Source organism: Nycticebus coucang, chromosome 4 (genome assembly GCF_027406575.1).
Source record: "Nycticebus coucang isolate mNycCou1 chromosome 4, mNycCou1.pri, whole genome shotgun sequence".
Classification (NCBI taxonomy): Eukaryota; Metazoa; Chordata; class Mammalia; order Primates; family Lorisidae; genus Nycticebus; species Nycticebus coucang.
In genome coordinates this window covers 47,114,952-47,128,525 of record NC_069783.1, presented here as the reverse complement: position 1 = coordinate 47,128,525, position 13,574 = coordinate 47,114,952, and the positions used below count along the sequence as shown (strand labels likewise).

The 13,574-nt window shown below is 41.8% G+C and overlaps 1 protein-coding gene across 2 annotated transcripts in view; it reads right to left on the bottom strand.

The window, feature by feature from the left end:
- Window positions 1-258, bottom strand: part of GTF2A1L (general transcription factor IIA subunit 1 like) — a 77,876-nt gene extending 77,618 nt beyond the window's left edge. For both annotated transcript variants that reach the window (XM_053588937.1, XM_053588936.1), the window contains exon 1: window positions 147-258. In XM_053588937.1, coding sequence (XP_053444912.1) covers window positions 147-167 — 21 coding nt within the window. In that variant the 5' untranslated portion in view covers window positions 168-258. The remainder of the gene's footprint in view (window positions 1-146) is intronic.
- Between the last annotated feature and the right edge of the window lie 13,316 nt (window positions 259-13,574).

Below are 13,574 nucleotides of genomic sequence, written 5' to 3'. Positions count from 1 at the left end.
TTCTCCTGCACGAAGGTGAAAAAGAGCTTCTGCTCTTATGAAAGTTTGTGAAGTCTCAGGGGGAACAAAAGAGTGTGCAGGTTCAGCTGCTGTGAAGCCGGAGTCCCAAGGCGCTCCCTCCACACAGAGCCTGGGGTCCTCCTTACCACCGGGTTGAGGCAGGCCATGACAGCAGCTCCAGCGCCTGGCCCTCTGCGCCTGCGCAGCACGCAGGGCACCGCCAAGGGTCACGTGGAGCACGTTTTGAACTGCGAGGCAAGCGCAACCGCGGAGGATGCCGGAGGCGTGGCCTGGCGGGAAAGGAAGGTTATTGAATTGGGCAGGATTTACGTAAGAGATGATGCCTGGGCGGGGTGGGGCTGGGGTTGGCCTGTGCGAGCAAGGAGGCCTGCTAAGACGGGTGGGTAGGCCTGGCGTAAGCATCCTTGAGCCCTTCACGTCACCCTTGAACGGACTGTATTTCCTCAATCTGTGAAATAAAGAATGAGAAGACAAGGGAGGGTCAATGAAGTGGTAGATCCCAGTCCAGCTTAAGCTTTAAATTAGACGGGAAAGAGGGAAGCTAGTGTATCTGTCCTCTCCATTTACCAATTTTCATTCCTCCCACTGCTCCCTACTTGCAGCTGAACTCCGTTCTTTGTTATCTAAAAATACAAGAGCCAGACTCTTCCTCCCCTCTCCCTCTCCCCATTCCCCATATTCTTAGGTTATAACTGGGTTATAACTTTCATATGAAAGCCAAAAATTAGTTTCATAGTAGGATTTAATATTAATTAAAAAAAAGAGAGCCAGATTCTTCTAAGACCTGTTCTTGAAATGCGGTACAGCCGCGTCAGTATCATCTGTGACCTTGCTAAATATGCAAATGTTGGGTCCCACCCCATATGTACCGCATCAGAAACTGGTAGGGGGAACCCAGCGTTCGGTAACTTTAACTTGCTCTCCAGGTGATTTTGATGGGCGCTGAAATGAAACCCAGTGTCCTAAGGCAAGGATTCTCAATTTTGGGTGCTCATTAAAATCACCTGGGGAGCTTCAAAAAAGTTTGGAGCCTGAATCCCCCTCCTGAGAATAATTCTAATATACAGCGAAGGTTAAAAAAGCGCTGCTAAAATAAAGTCAGCACTCCAATACCAGCCAGGCTTGTTTTCCTCCTCAGGCAGAAACAATCTCTTGACTTGCAATAATTCTTACCTAGCTGAGTCTGAGGGTAAATGTAAGCACAGATAACCTGGAGGTTAGAACAGGGAAGAAGTCATCTCCTGATAATGTTTAAACCCTGCCTTTTTTTTTTTTTTTTTTTTGAGACAAAGTTACATTATGTCGCCCCTGGTAGAGTGCTATGACATCACAGCTCACAGCAACCTCAAACTCTTGGGCTTAAGCGATTCCCTTGCCTCAGCCTCCCAAGTAACTGGGACTACAGGCACCCACCACAATGCCCTGCTATTTTTTTGTTGTTGTTGTCATTCTTGTTTGGCAGGCCCAGGCTGGGTTTGAACCTGCCAGCTCCCGTGTATGTGGCTGGCGCCCTAGCCACTGAGCTACAGGCGCTGAGCCTTTTTATTTATTTAGTAAGTTAGTTAGTTTTTATTTTTTTATTGTTGGGGATTCATTAAGGGTACAAAGAACCTGGTTCCATTGATTGCATTTGTTAGGTAATGTCCCTCTTATAATTGTGTCTTGTCCCCAAAAGGTGTGTCACACACCATCACCCCCACCTCACTCTCTCTGTTCTTACCTACCTCCATCCCCTCCCCCTTCCCTGTCTCTGCTCTCCCCTTACCCCACCCTCCACCCTTTACTATATCATCTAACCCCAGCGAGAATGCCCACATCACAAAGTCTCAAAACTGCAGATGCTGGCATGGATGTGGAGAGAAGGGAACACTTCTACACTGCTGGTGGGACTGCAAACTAGTACAACCTTTCTGGAAGGAAGTATGGAGAACCCTCAAAGAACTCAAGCTAGACCTCCCATTTGACCCTGCAATCCCATTACTGGGCAACTACCCAAAAGGAAAGAAATCCTTTTATCATAAGGACACTTGCACTAGACTATTTATCGCAGCTCAATTTATAACTACGAAAATGTGGAAACAGCCTAAATGCCCACCAACCCAGAAATGGATCAACAAGCTGTGGTATATGTATACCATGGAATACTATTCAGCCATTAAAAACGACCGAGACTTTACATCCTTTGTATTAACCTGGATGGAAGTGGAACAAATTAGTAAAGTATCACAAGAATAGAGAAGAAAGAATCCTATGTAAACCCTGCCTTTTAAAATAGCCTTTCTAGCCTGCACATAGGTCTTGACTTAACTAGATGGTTATTTGATGATTAAAAGTCCTATCACAAATGTTTATAGCAGTACAATTCACAATCACAAAGATGTGGAAACAACCCAAGTGCCCATCATCCCATGGATGGATTAATAAACTGTGCTATATGTATACTATGGAATACTCTTCAACCATAAAAAAGATAGGTACTCTATCTTTTGTATTTACTTAGATGGAGTTAAAGAATTTTCTCTTTACTAAAGCATCTCAAGAATGGAAAAGAAAGCACTCTATGCACTCAATACTAACTTGAAACTAGTATATGAACCACTATAGGCCCACAAAAGAGAAAAACACAATTAAATTACACTGGGAAGGAGGGGGCCTGGTTAAGCTCCCACCTAATAAGTTCAATGTAGGGGTATATGGCACAACTCCTGGGTAAAGGACTCAACTAAAATTCACATGCTAGGCTCGGTGCCCATAGCTCAGTGGTTAGGGCACCAGCCACATACACCAGGGCAGGCAGGTTTGAACCTGCCCAGGCCTGCTAAACAACAATGATAACTACCACAAAAAAATAGCCGGGCATTGTGGCAGGTGCCTGTCATCCCAGCTACTTGGGAGGCTGAGGCAAGAGAATCTCTTAAGCCCAAGAGTTTGAGGTTGCTGTGAGCTGTGATGCCACAACACTCTACCCAGGGCAACACAGTGAGACTCCATCTCAAAAAAAATAAAAATAAAATAAAATTCAGATGCTACCTAATAAATCCAAACAATGTAACCCAATTGTATGTACCCTTATATTGATCCCCCCCAAATTTTTTTAATCCTATTTGGATTAAAATTGGCTGTTTGTAGCCAAATGTTATGGTGATCGCCTGTAGTCCCAGCTACTTGGGAGGCTGAGTTAAGAGAATTGCTTAAGCCCAAGAGTTTGAGGTTGCTGTGAGCTGTGACGCCATGACACTCTACCGAGGGTGACATAATGAGACTCTGTCTCAAAAAACATTGGCTGTCTATTTATTTTTTCATGTAAGTGCAGTAGAAGTATTTTGTCCTACTACTCTTGTGTTTGATTTTCCTGGGTCAGGTACATTATAGTTTGTGAGTTTCAAGAAGCTGATTGACATGAGACCCTTTAGAAAACTTTCCTAAGATGAAAAGTATTAGAAATTTCTTTTACAAAAATCCAAGAAGTTTTTATAGTAATTTTTAATGGTTATACTACCAAAAGCATTCACCCAAAGAAGGAAAACTAAAAGCAATCATTGATTCCTACTGATATTATAAAATCCAATTAAATTATTTAAGCTGGGAAATAAGAAAACTGAAAGGTCTCATGTTTTCTATCTTTTTCATAGCAAGGTTTTAATATTTAACTACTAAATGCATAGAACTGATAAGCACCTAACTTTCTGAGACAACATACTGTTTTACCTAATTATATATCATACCCTTCTCGGGCCTATACTGTAGATCATTGCATTTTCTTGAAATTAAACTTGGACCTTGGTACCCATAAAAAGTGTGACTCAGAGTTGAATTCTTACTGCTTATTATACTTGGTATACTCAGGTTATGCAACTCAGATTGTGTGATGTTGGCAGAGAAATGTCAACAACTTTCCTTTTGACCCCTGCAATCTGTCTGAATGGTCTCTAGTAATTTCTTCCCCTTAGATGAGGTTATGCGTTAAGACAAATTCTAGGCAAATCTAAGTTGCAATCTGCTATGGACCTGGGGAAGCAAGCTTCCAACATGGTCCCCAGGTATCCCTGCTTCCGGGTATACACAATATGGTGTTTACCCCTCCTTCCACTGTACCATGGTTTTTTTGGTTGACCAGTAAAATAAAGCAGAAGTGATGGCATTTCACTTCTAAGATTAGGTTATAAATGGCTAATCTTGGGCTCTTTCTCTTTCTCTCAGATCACTCGCTTTAGGAGAAGCCAGCCATCTGTCATAAGAACACTCGGGTAGCCTGGGGAGAGGTCCACAAGGCAAGGAACTGAGATTCCAGCCGATAGTCAGCAAGTATCAAAAACCTGCGCTCGCACGAGTAAGCTTGGGAATAGATCCATCCCCAGTTGAACTATCAGATGATTCAGGCTCTCTCTTGACAGCCTGACTGTATCCTTGTGAGAAACCTTGAACCAGAACTACCCTCTAAATATCTCCTAGATTCCTGATCCTCAGAGACTATGTGGGATGATAAATATTTGTAATTTTAAGCAGTTAAATTTTGGGGTAACTCGTTAGATGGCATGAAGTAACTAACACAGGGCCCATTTCTGATTGGCCTGTGCTAAAGTAGGTTTGGTTTTCCCTCATTGTAACCTTTTGAGTGTCCTATCAGACAAAAGAGCATTTGAAAAATATGTAAAGGAGTCTTTATGAACTGAAATTTGATAGCTTTGACCCAGGATTGTCATGAAACAGGTCGACTGTTATAGTTATGTAATGGTCAGATTTCTTTTGTCAATTTTCCAAACTCAGAGAGGAAGTATGTTGCATACACAAAGCACTTTGGGTGCTAAAACTGAAATTTCAAGGTCCCAATGCCTCAGTGAGGCAATTTGGCAGTGACTATTTTTTATGTTAGCAAATAAAGAATAAAAAAGGAATGCTGAGCTTTGGTCCTTCTTTGACTACTTATTACACCTGTGCCAAAGCTCTTCCCCAAATGCCCATCACAATTTAGAGCATCAGATTTTCATTCTTTCCTGCTTTGTTTACAGACTATAATATATGTTTACTTAATATATCATGGTAATCAATACCAGTTTTTATAACAATTAAGCAAATCTTAATAATCAGATTAATTTATTTGCATTCTGTATGTTGTTATTATTTTTGCCTGAAGGTTTTAGTGATATTATTCTGAAAATAAAGAAACAATTTCACTTTGCTAACTGTGATAAAAGGCCATATTTATGAAGATATGTTAGATAAAAATGTAAATGAAAAGATAGTTTAGAGACAATGTATTATCTTTTACATATTAAACTTTACAGTCAAATACAGGATATTTCAATAACTGCATAGACTCTAAATAATGTTTATTGATAATGAAACATACAAGTTAGGCTTAGCGCCTGTAGCTCAACTGGAGTTGGTGGGTTCAAAACCAGTCTGGGCCTGCCAAACAACAATGACAACTACAACCAAAAAATAGCCAGACGTTTTGGTGGGCACTTGTAGTCCCAGCTACTTGGGAGACTGAGGCAAGAGAATCACTTAAACCCAGGAGTTGGAGATTGCTGTGAACTGTGATGCCACGGCACTCTACCCAGGGCGACTCAAAAAAAAAAAAGGAAAAATACAAGTTAGTCTTTGAGCATATAGCCTGAGACAGCAAATATTCATAATTAGTTTCTAAATATTTTGCAACCAATGCACTAAACCCAGTAGCACTGTGTCTCTCCATCTCTGTTTCATCTTTTACATCTTTCAGGAAATGAAAATTCTGATAATCTCTGCCTCGCCCTGTAACTTTGAAATAGTTACAATGTTGGCACTTCTGATTTATTTTATACTCTGCACTTTTGTAACATTTTCCATTTTCTCATACAACTCCAAAATCAACTTACTTTTATTTAAACATCAGATTCTCTTTCACCATGATGAATCCCTCCCCCCAACCCCAATAGGATTTCAGTTAAAGCGACTGTATAACACAATGCTATGGCCAGTTGGTGACCTTATTACTTAGTGGAGCACTATTAATGAGCATATTACTGCCTATTTCAAAATATTTTAATATTCAAGAGATGTAAACGTTGTGTACATATGAAAGTTACTGATTGTAATTAACTCACAGACAGTGTGCAGGATGACTTCAAACACAATTTTCCTCATTGCTACTTTTCAACATTCTCATCAGGGCTTGATAAGGATTCAGTAACTTCCAGCTAACAAATGATTCCATTTTCATTTCTTTAATCATAATGTGTATAATCATACATGAACATGAATTGAAATATTAGCAAGGTTAATGTTCATTGTCTCCAGTTAATTCCCTGACCTAAATTTAAATTTGAAGAAGATGGAGATAAAAAACAATGGTCTGAACTTAAGGCTATGACCTGCAGAGAACCAGCCAGCTTTATTCTCACGATAAGTGTACTTTTCCTCTTTTCTAATTTGTCTCATTTTATAAAATGTAAGCGGCAGCATCTTGAATAGTCTATATTGTTGCCTGAGGTGCTTCAAATATCAGGAGAGGCAGAGACAATATGGAGTAAATATACTTTCTTCTATTCCTTCTGCTAAAAACAGCTATGAATTCTAGATATTATACAAGGTGGCCATAAAGTTCATGTGCAATTTAAAATAGTAACTATACACGCTGTATATAGTGGTGGAGAGAAGGTGAGAGCCCAGTTATGGACCTCACAACCCCAAGACACAGTAAAGAATTCCCGCTTTTCTTTTTAAAAGCCTCCTATATCCCATACTGGGTGCAAGAGAGGCTGGCAACTCAGAAACATCAATGATCACAACAAAAGCCTGGTTTTCTATCTAAAGAACCGAGAAAGGGTCATCAAGACAGAAAACTTTTAAACAGTACCCACTCTACTCTATATAAATGCCACATAAAAACACTGTGGTCCATCTCCCACCCCATGCTCTCTGCTTCTAATTGTGTTTTCTTTTGGCTTGGGAAATGGGCAACATCATGTTCCCATAAATTTAAGTGCCCTGTGATTTGTACAGTCCCCTTTGTTCCCTAATTTGTAGCACCTAACATTGTCTTGGCCACATAAAAGGTTCCTAACAAAGACCCTTTGGCTTGTATCTATTTACTTGAGTTGAACTAGTGAAAAATTCCTTATTCAAATGTTTTTATTTAAGGTTAAAATTCATTTTTATGTGAATAGGTCAGGAAATAAAGCACCTGATATTGCCTCAAATGGGGGGGGGGGGAGCTTTCTACAGCTACACGATGGTTCCAAGATATCTGCAGCAAGAGACAGATGCTTTCATTTCACAATAAGAAATGACACTTTATCAGATGTTGGACATTCCATAGTAGGTGCTGAAAAGCTAAGGGTGCTTCCTTTCCACTTTCACCAGCTTTCAAAAACAAGATTAAATCAAATTGTAAAGCAAACATCCTTTCAACCTCTTAAAGATATATGTGTGTGTTTATTTTTTAAAAGTAATTTCTTTTTTTTTTTTTTATTTTTTTATTTTTTTTGTAGAGACAGAGTTTCACTTTATTGTCCTCCGTTGAGTGCTGTGGCATCACACAGCTCACAGCAACCTCCAACTCCTGGGCTTAGGCGATTCTCCTGCCTCAGCCTCCCGAGTAGCTGGGACTACAGGCGCCCGCCACAACGCCCGGCTATTTTTTTTGTTGCAGTTTGGCCGGGGCTGGGTTTGAACCCGCCACCCTCCGTATATGGGGCCGGTGCCCTGCTCACTGAGCCACAGGCACCGCCCTAAAAGTAATTTCTAACCATAAACATGATAAAATTTAAATTTCTGGAGGACTGAGGCTGTGTCTTATTAACCCATATATGCCCCTTTAATTTTAACAATAGTACCTCAAATATGAAAAGAATTCATTAAAAGTTTCATGTGCAATTTAAAATAGTAACTATACACCCTGTATATAAAAAACATAAGAAGGTTGTACAAATTCTCATGAGAGAATTTATTGTTGTTAAGCTGTTATAAAATGGAATTTCTAGCCTATTTATGTAGGAAAGGGGGAATTAGGGACTAAAATACAACTATACTTGGGAAAAGTAGTGCATTGATCTAAATTTGTCCTATCATTCATGAAAACCTTTCCTGCACCTGCTGTTTCTCAATTGCCTTCAGCTTAAAATTTCCCATTTCCCAAGCCAAAAGAAAACACAATTAGAAAAGCAGCATATTTTGGGGTGACATGTCTTGAATTTCTTCAGTTCCTTTGAGTTTAGCTGCAGATATGAACATTGGGATAGTAGCTGCTGAGGTGAAGATCTTTTAACGTCCCCCTATCCCCCACTCCCCCTTAAGACCCAAATCTAAATACTTTGTCTATACGAATGACTCTTTTTCCATTATTATTATTATTATTTTTATCTTCTTTTTTATTTTATTTTATTTTTTTTTAGAGACAGAGTCTTACTTTGTCACCGGTGGTAGAGTACTGTGGAGTCACAGCTCACAGCAACCTCCAGCTCTTGGGCTTAGGCGATCCTCTTGCCTCAGCCTCCCGAGTAACTGGAACTACAGGTGCCTGCCACATGCCTGGCTATTTTTTTTTGTTTCAGTTTGGCCAGGGCCAGGTTTGAACCCACCACCCTCAGTATATGAGGCCAGCATCCTACTCACTGAGCCATAGGCGCCACCCTATTCTTGATGTTGACTCCTGGTAAAACATTTTTTTCTCAGTTCAGCACCTATAGCTCAGCAGCTAGGGCACCAGCCACACACACCAGAGCTGGCGGGTTTAAACTCGGCCCGGGCTTGGTATACAACAATAACTACAACAACAAGAACAAAAATAGCCAGGCATTGTGGTGGGCACCTGTAGTCCCAGCTACTTGGGAGGCTGAGGCAAGAGAATCGCTTAAGCCCAAGAGTTTGAGGTTGCTGTGAGCTGTGACACCACGGCACTCTACCAAGGGCAACATAGTGAGACTCAATAGTCATCTCAAAAAAACAATTTTTTTTTCTCTTCCTTACTGTCAGTTCATATAGAAAATGATTCCTTGTCATGTTTCAGCCCATGTCATCTGGATCATGTGCTATTTCTAGCATGGGTCCTTGGGATGGACCAGCTCCTGTTTCTTCAGCATTTGCATTAGCTATATGTGGTATGTTGCAGGCATTACATATTTTAGAATAAATTTAGCCATTACTTCAATCACTCCTTGTTTTGTTTTAAAATTTTTCTTGAACCATTAACAAAATTGCAATAGTAAATCCTTCCCTATCAATAATTATTCTACATATAATTAGATTAAACTTTCCAATCAGGTCACCTAGAGTACTGAATGGATAAAAAACTAAGACCCAACTATATGCAATCTACAAGAAATTCACTTTAGATTTAAGAACATACATAGACTAAAAGCAAAGGCACAGAAAAAGATATTCCTTACAAATGGAGCAGGGGTGGCTATACCTATATCCAACAAAACAGATTTTAAGTTAAAAAATAGAAGAAAAGAAACTTTTTCTTAGTTGAGTTCCCCTGGGTTCATATCATTTCATTTGGGGATGGCAATCCCACTTCAAATTTTGTTCTCACACTCAGCAAATTATAAAACCAGTTGCTGGTTTCACAAGCTTGAGAATGCCCACAACTTCCTGCAGGAGTAAATAAAGCACAACTATTTAGTCATAGTTTTCATAGCTACCCATCTGAACTTTGCTTCCTTATTCACCTTAGAATATAATAATATTCTATGTAAATAATTGTATAGTAACTAATAAGTGAATTTTAATATAATTAAAGTATCTGCAAAAGGTAATTTAACCAACTGCTAAATTTACTATTAATGTGGTGCTTGGTTTTCTTGATTCATTGTTTAGCTTTAAGACTGTTTTGTTGTCTGTGAAGCAACCTGAGCAGAGAGGAGGGGGGAGTGTGGCCAGGCTGCCACCAACCTTAGGAAAAAAAATCCTCAAAACTGTTTAATATGCCTAAAATAAGGAGTTGATCAAAGTGTGATTTCATGACTCACATGGTTTGTTGCTACACAAAGGGAATTTTTTTCTCATCATGATTTAGGAGAATGAGAATAACCAAAACGAATCTCATAGAGATTACACTGGAAAGATGAACTATATTAATCATGTAGTGAGTGAGTTCCAAAATTATCAAAGTCTAGATGCTCAGTTAAGAAAGCAGGCTTCTGTGGCAAGTAAAGGTATAGGAGAGTAGGAGAGATTCTTGGGAGAGATGGCGTAACCAACATGGAAGAGATTCCTGGCAAAGTCTCTAGATGCCAAATAGCACTGTCGATGTTGGCCTGCAAGGCTTCTGAGGCGAGCCCAAAGGCTACCAGAGGGTGGCCCTGCCACGTACCACAGCGTGAGCTCTCAATCCTTGGAGAAGCACCCCAGAAGAGTGCAGCCCTTCCAAGCACAAGCTCTCAAAGCATCTGTCAAACTCTTAGGTTTATAGGAGGTAAGTCATTATCACTGAACAATGGAAATACAATCTAAGAAATGCCTCGTTAGGTGATTTTATCCTTGGATGACAACATAGTGTGCTCACACCAACCTAGACTATATGGTGTAGCCTATTGCTCCTGGGCTACACACCTCTTTTCAGTAACAGCATGTTATTGTACTGCATACTGTAGGCAACAGTAGCATAATGGTACATATTTGTGTAAGTATTTAAACATATTGAAACAAAGACGAGATACAATAAAACATGGTATTACAAGCTTATGGGACTGCCCTTTTACACGCAGTATGGCATGGATGTCCATTGTGTTATGAGGTGCTTGGCTGTGATTTTGGAGTCCAGTCGTTGAGGTCAATAACTCAAATATGGGGTTCAATAAGATATGATGGGGTGGCGCCTGTGTCTCAGTGAGTAGGGCGCCAGCCCCATATACTAAAGCCCCCGGGTTCTAACCCGGCCCCAGCCAAACTGCAACAAAAACTAGCCGGGCGTTGTGGAGGGCGCCTGTAGTTCCAGCTACTCGGGAGGCTGAGTCAAGAGAATCACCTAAGCCCAAGGTTGCTGTGAGCTGTGATGCCACGCACTCTACCGAGGGTGACAAAAAAATAAATAAAAATAATAAGCTTAATAACCTAAAAGTTTGCAATCAGTGTAACCTGGCTTATTGTACCCTCAATGAATCCCCAAAACAATAAAAAAAAAAAAAAAAGATATGATGTAAAATTCTTGAGGGAAAGGAGATTAAATTCCAAGTTCTTGTCTCAGTAAAACATATGTTATTCGTGTAGGAAACTATGTAAGTGTTTGGAATTATTTCAAAGCTATGTAACCAAAATAATTCACAATTAAAATAGAAGAATAGCCAGGTGGGGTATCTCCCACATGTAATCCTAGCACTCTGGGAGGTTGAGGTGATCACTTGAGCTCAGTTCTCTACTAAAAATAGAAAAACTAGGTGGGCATTGTGCTGGGCACCCATAGTCCCAGCTACTCAAGAGGCTAAGGCAAGAGGATTGCTCAAGCCCAAGAGTTTGAAGTTTCTGTGAGCTATGATGCCACAGTACTCTACTCAGGGTGATAGAGAACTAACAAAAAAATAAATAATAAATAAACTTCAATTTAAAAATATTATTGCACAAATATGTAACTGTCTCATGTATAATGTAACTACATAAAACTTACTAAACAAAAATGTTACATTTTGAAGGAGCTGCCAATAGGCAGGAGGGAATACGCCCAAGTGTTATTGTGACTACTGCGATACATATCTCACCATGACTCTCCGTCTGTGAGAAAGATGCACTGCAGTGGGAGGAGGCCGAAGCAGAATGTGAGGGAACTATCAGAGATGGATGGAGGAGCAGTCCCAGAGCCTGACTAACAAAACAGGAGAAAGCACAAGGAGAATGTGAGGGAACTAGCAGAGATGGATGGAGGAGCAGTCCCAGAGCCTGACTAACAAAACAGCAGAAAGCACAAGGAGAATGTGAGGGAACTAGCAGAGATGGATGGAGGAGCAGTCCCAGAGCCCGACTGACAAAACAGGAGAAAGCACCAGGAGAATATGAGGGAACTAGCAGAGATGGAAGGAAGAGCAGGCCCAGAGCCCAACTGACAAAACAGGAGGAAGCACAAGGAGAATGTGAGGGAACTAGCAGAGATGGATGGAAGAGCAGGCCCAGAGCCCGACTGACAAAACAGGAGGAAGCACAAGCAGAATGTGAGGGAACTAGCAGAGATGGATGGAGGAGCAGTCCCAGAGCCCGACTGACAAAACAGGAGGAAGCACAAGCAGAATGTGAGGGAACTAGCAGAGATGGATGGAGGAGCAGTCCCAGAGCCTGACTAACAAAACAGGAGAAAGCACAAGGAGAATGTGAGGGAACTAGCAGAGATGGATGGAGGAGCAGTCCCAGAGCCTGACTAACAAAACAGGAGAAAGCACAAGGAGAATGTGAGGGAACTAGCAGAGATGGATGGAGGAGCAGTCCCAGAGCCCGACTGAGAAAACAGGAGAAAGCACCAGGAGAATGTGAGGGAACTAGCAGAGATGGACGGAGGAGCAGGCCCAGAGCCCGACTAACAAAACAGGAGGAAGCACAAGGAGAATGTGAGGGAACTAGCAGAGATGGATGGAGGAGCAGTCCCAGAGCCCGACTGACAAAACAGGAGGAAGCACAAGCAGAATGTGAGGGAACTAGCAGAGATGGATGGAGGAGCAGTCCCAGAGCCCGACTGACAAAACAGGAGGAAGCACCAGGAGAATGTGAGGGAACTAGCAGAGATGGATGGAGGAGCAGTCCCAGAGCCCGACTGACAAAACAGGAGGAAGCACAAGGAGAATGTGAGGGAACTAGCAGAGATGGATGGAGGAGCAGGCCCAGAGCCCGACTGACAAAACAGGAGGAAGCACAAGCAGAATGTGAGGGAACTAGCAGAGATGGATGGAAGAGCAGGCCCAGAGCCCGACTGACAAAACAGGAGGAAGCACAAGGAGAATGTGAGGGAACTAGCAGAGATGGATGGAGGAGCAGTCCCAGAGCCCGACTGACAAAACAGGAGGAAGCACAAGGAGAATGTGAGGGAACTAGCAGAGATGGATGGAGGAGCAGGCCCAGAGCCCGACTGACAAAACAGGAGGAAGCACAAGCAGAATGTGAGGGAACTAGCAGAGATGGATGGAAGAGCAGGCCCAGAGCCCGACTGACAAAACAGGAGGAAGCACAAGCAGAATGTGAGGGAACTAGCAGAGATGGATGGAGGAGCAGGCCCAGAGCCCGACTGACAAAACAGGAGGAAGCACAAGCAGAATGTGAGGGAACTAGCAGAGATGGATGGAGGAGCAGGCCCAGAGCCCGACTGACAAAACAGGAGGAAGCACAAGCAGAATGTGAGGGAACTAGCAGAGATGGATGGAGGAGCAGGCCCAGAGCCTGACTGACAAAACAGGAGGAAGCACAAGCAGAATGTGAGGGAACTAGCAGAGATGGATGGAGGAGCAGGCCCAGAGCCCGACTGACAAAACAGGAGGAAGCACAAGCAGAATGTGAGGGAACTAGCAGAGATGGATGGAGGAGCAGGCCCAGAGCCTGACTGACAAAACAGGAGGAAGCACAAGCAGAATGTGAGGGAACTAGCAGAGATG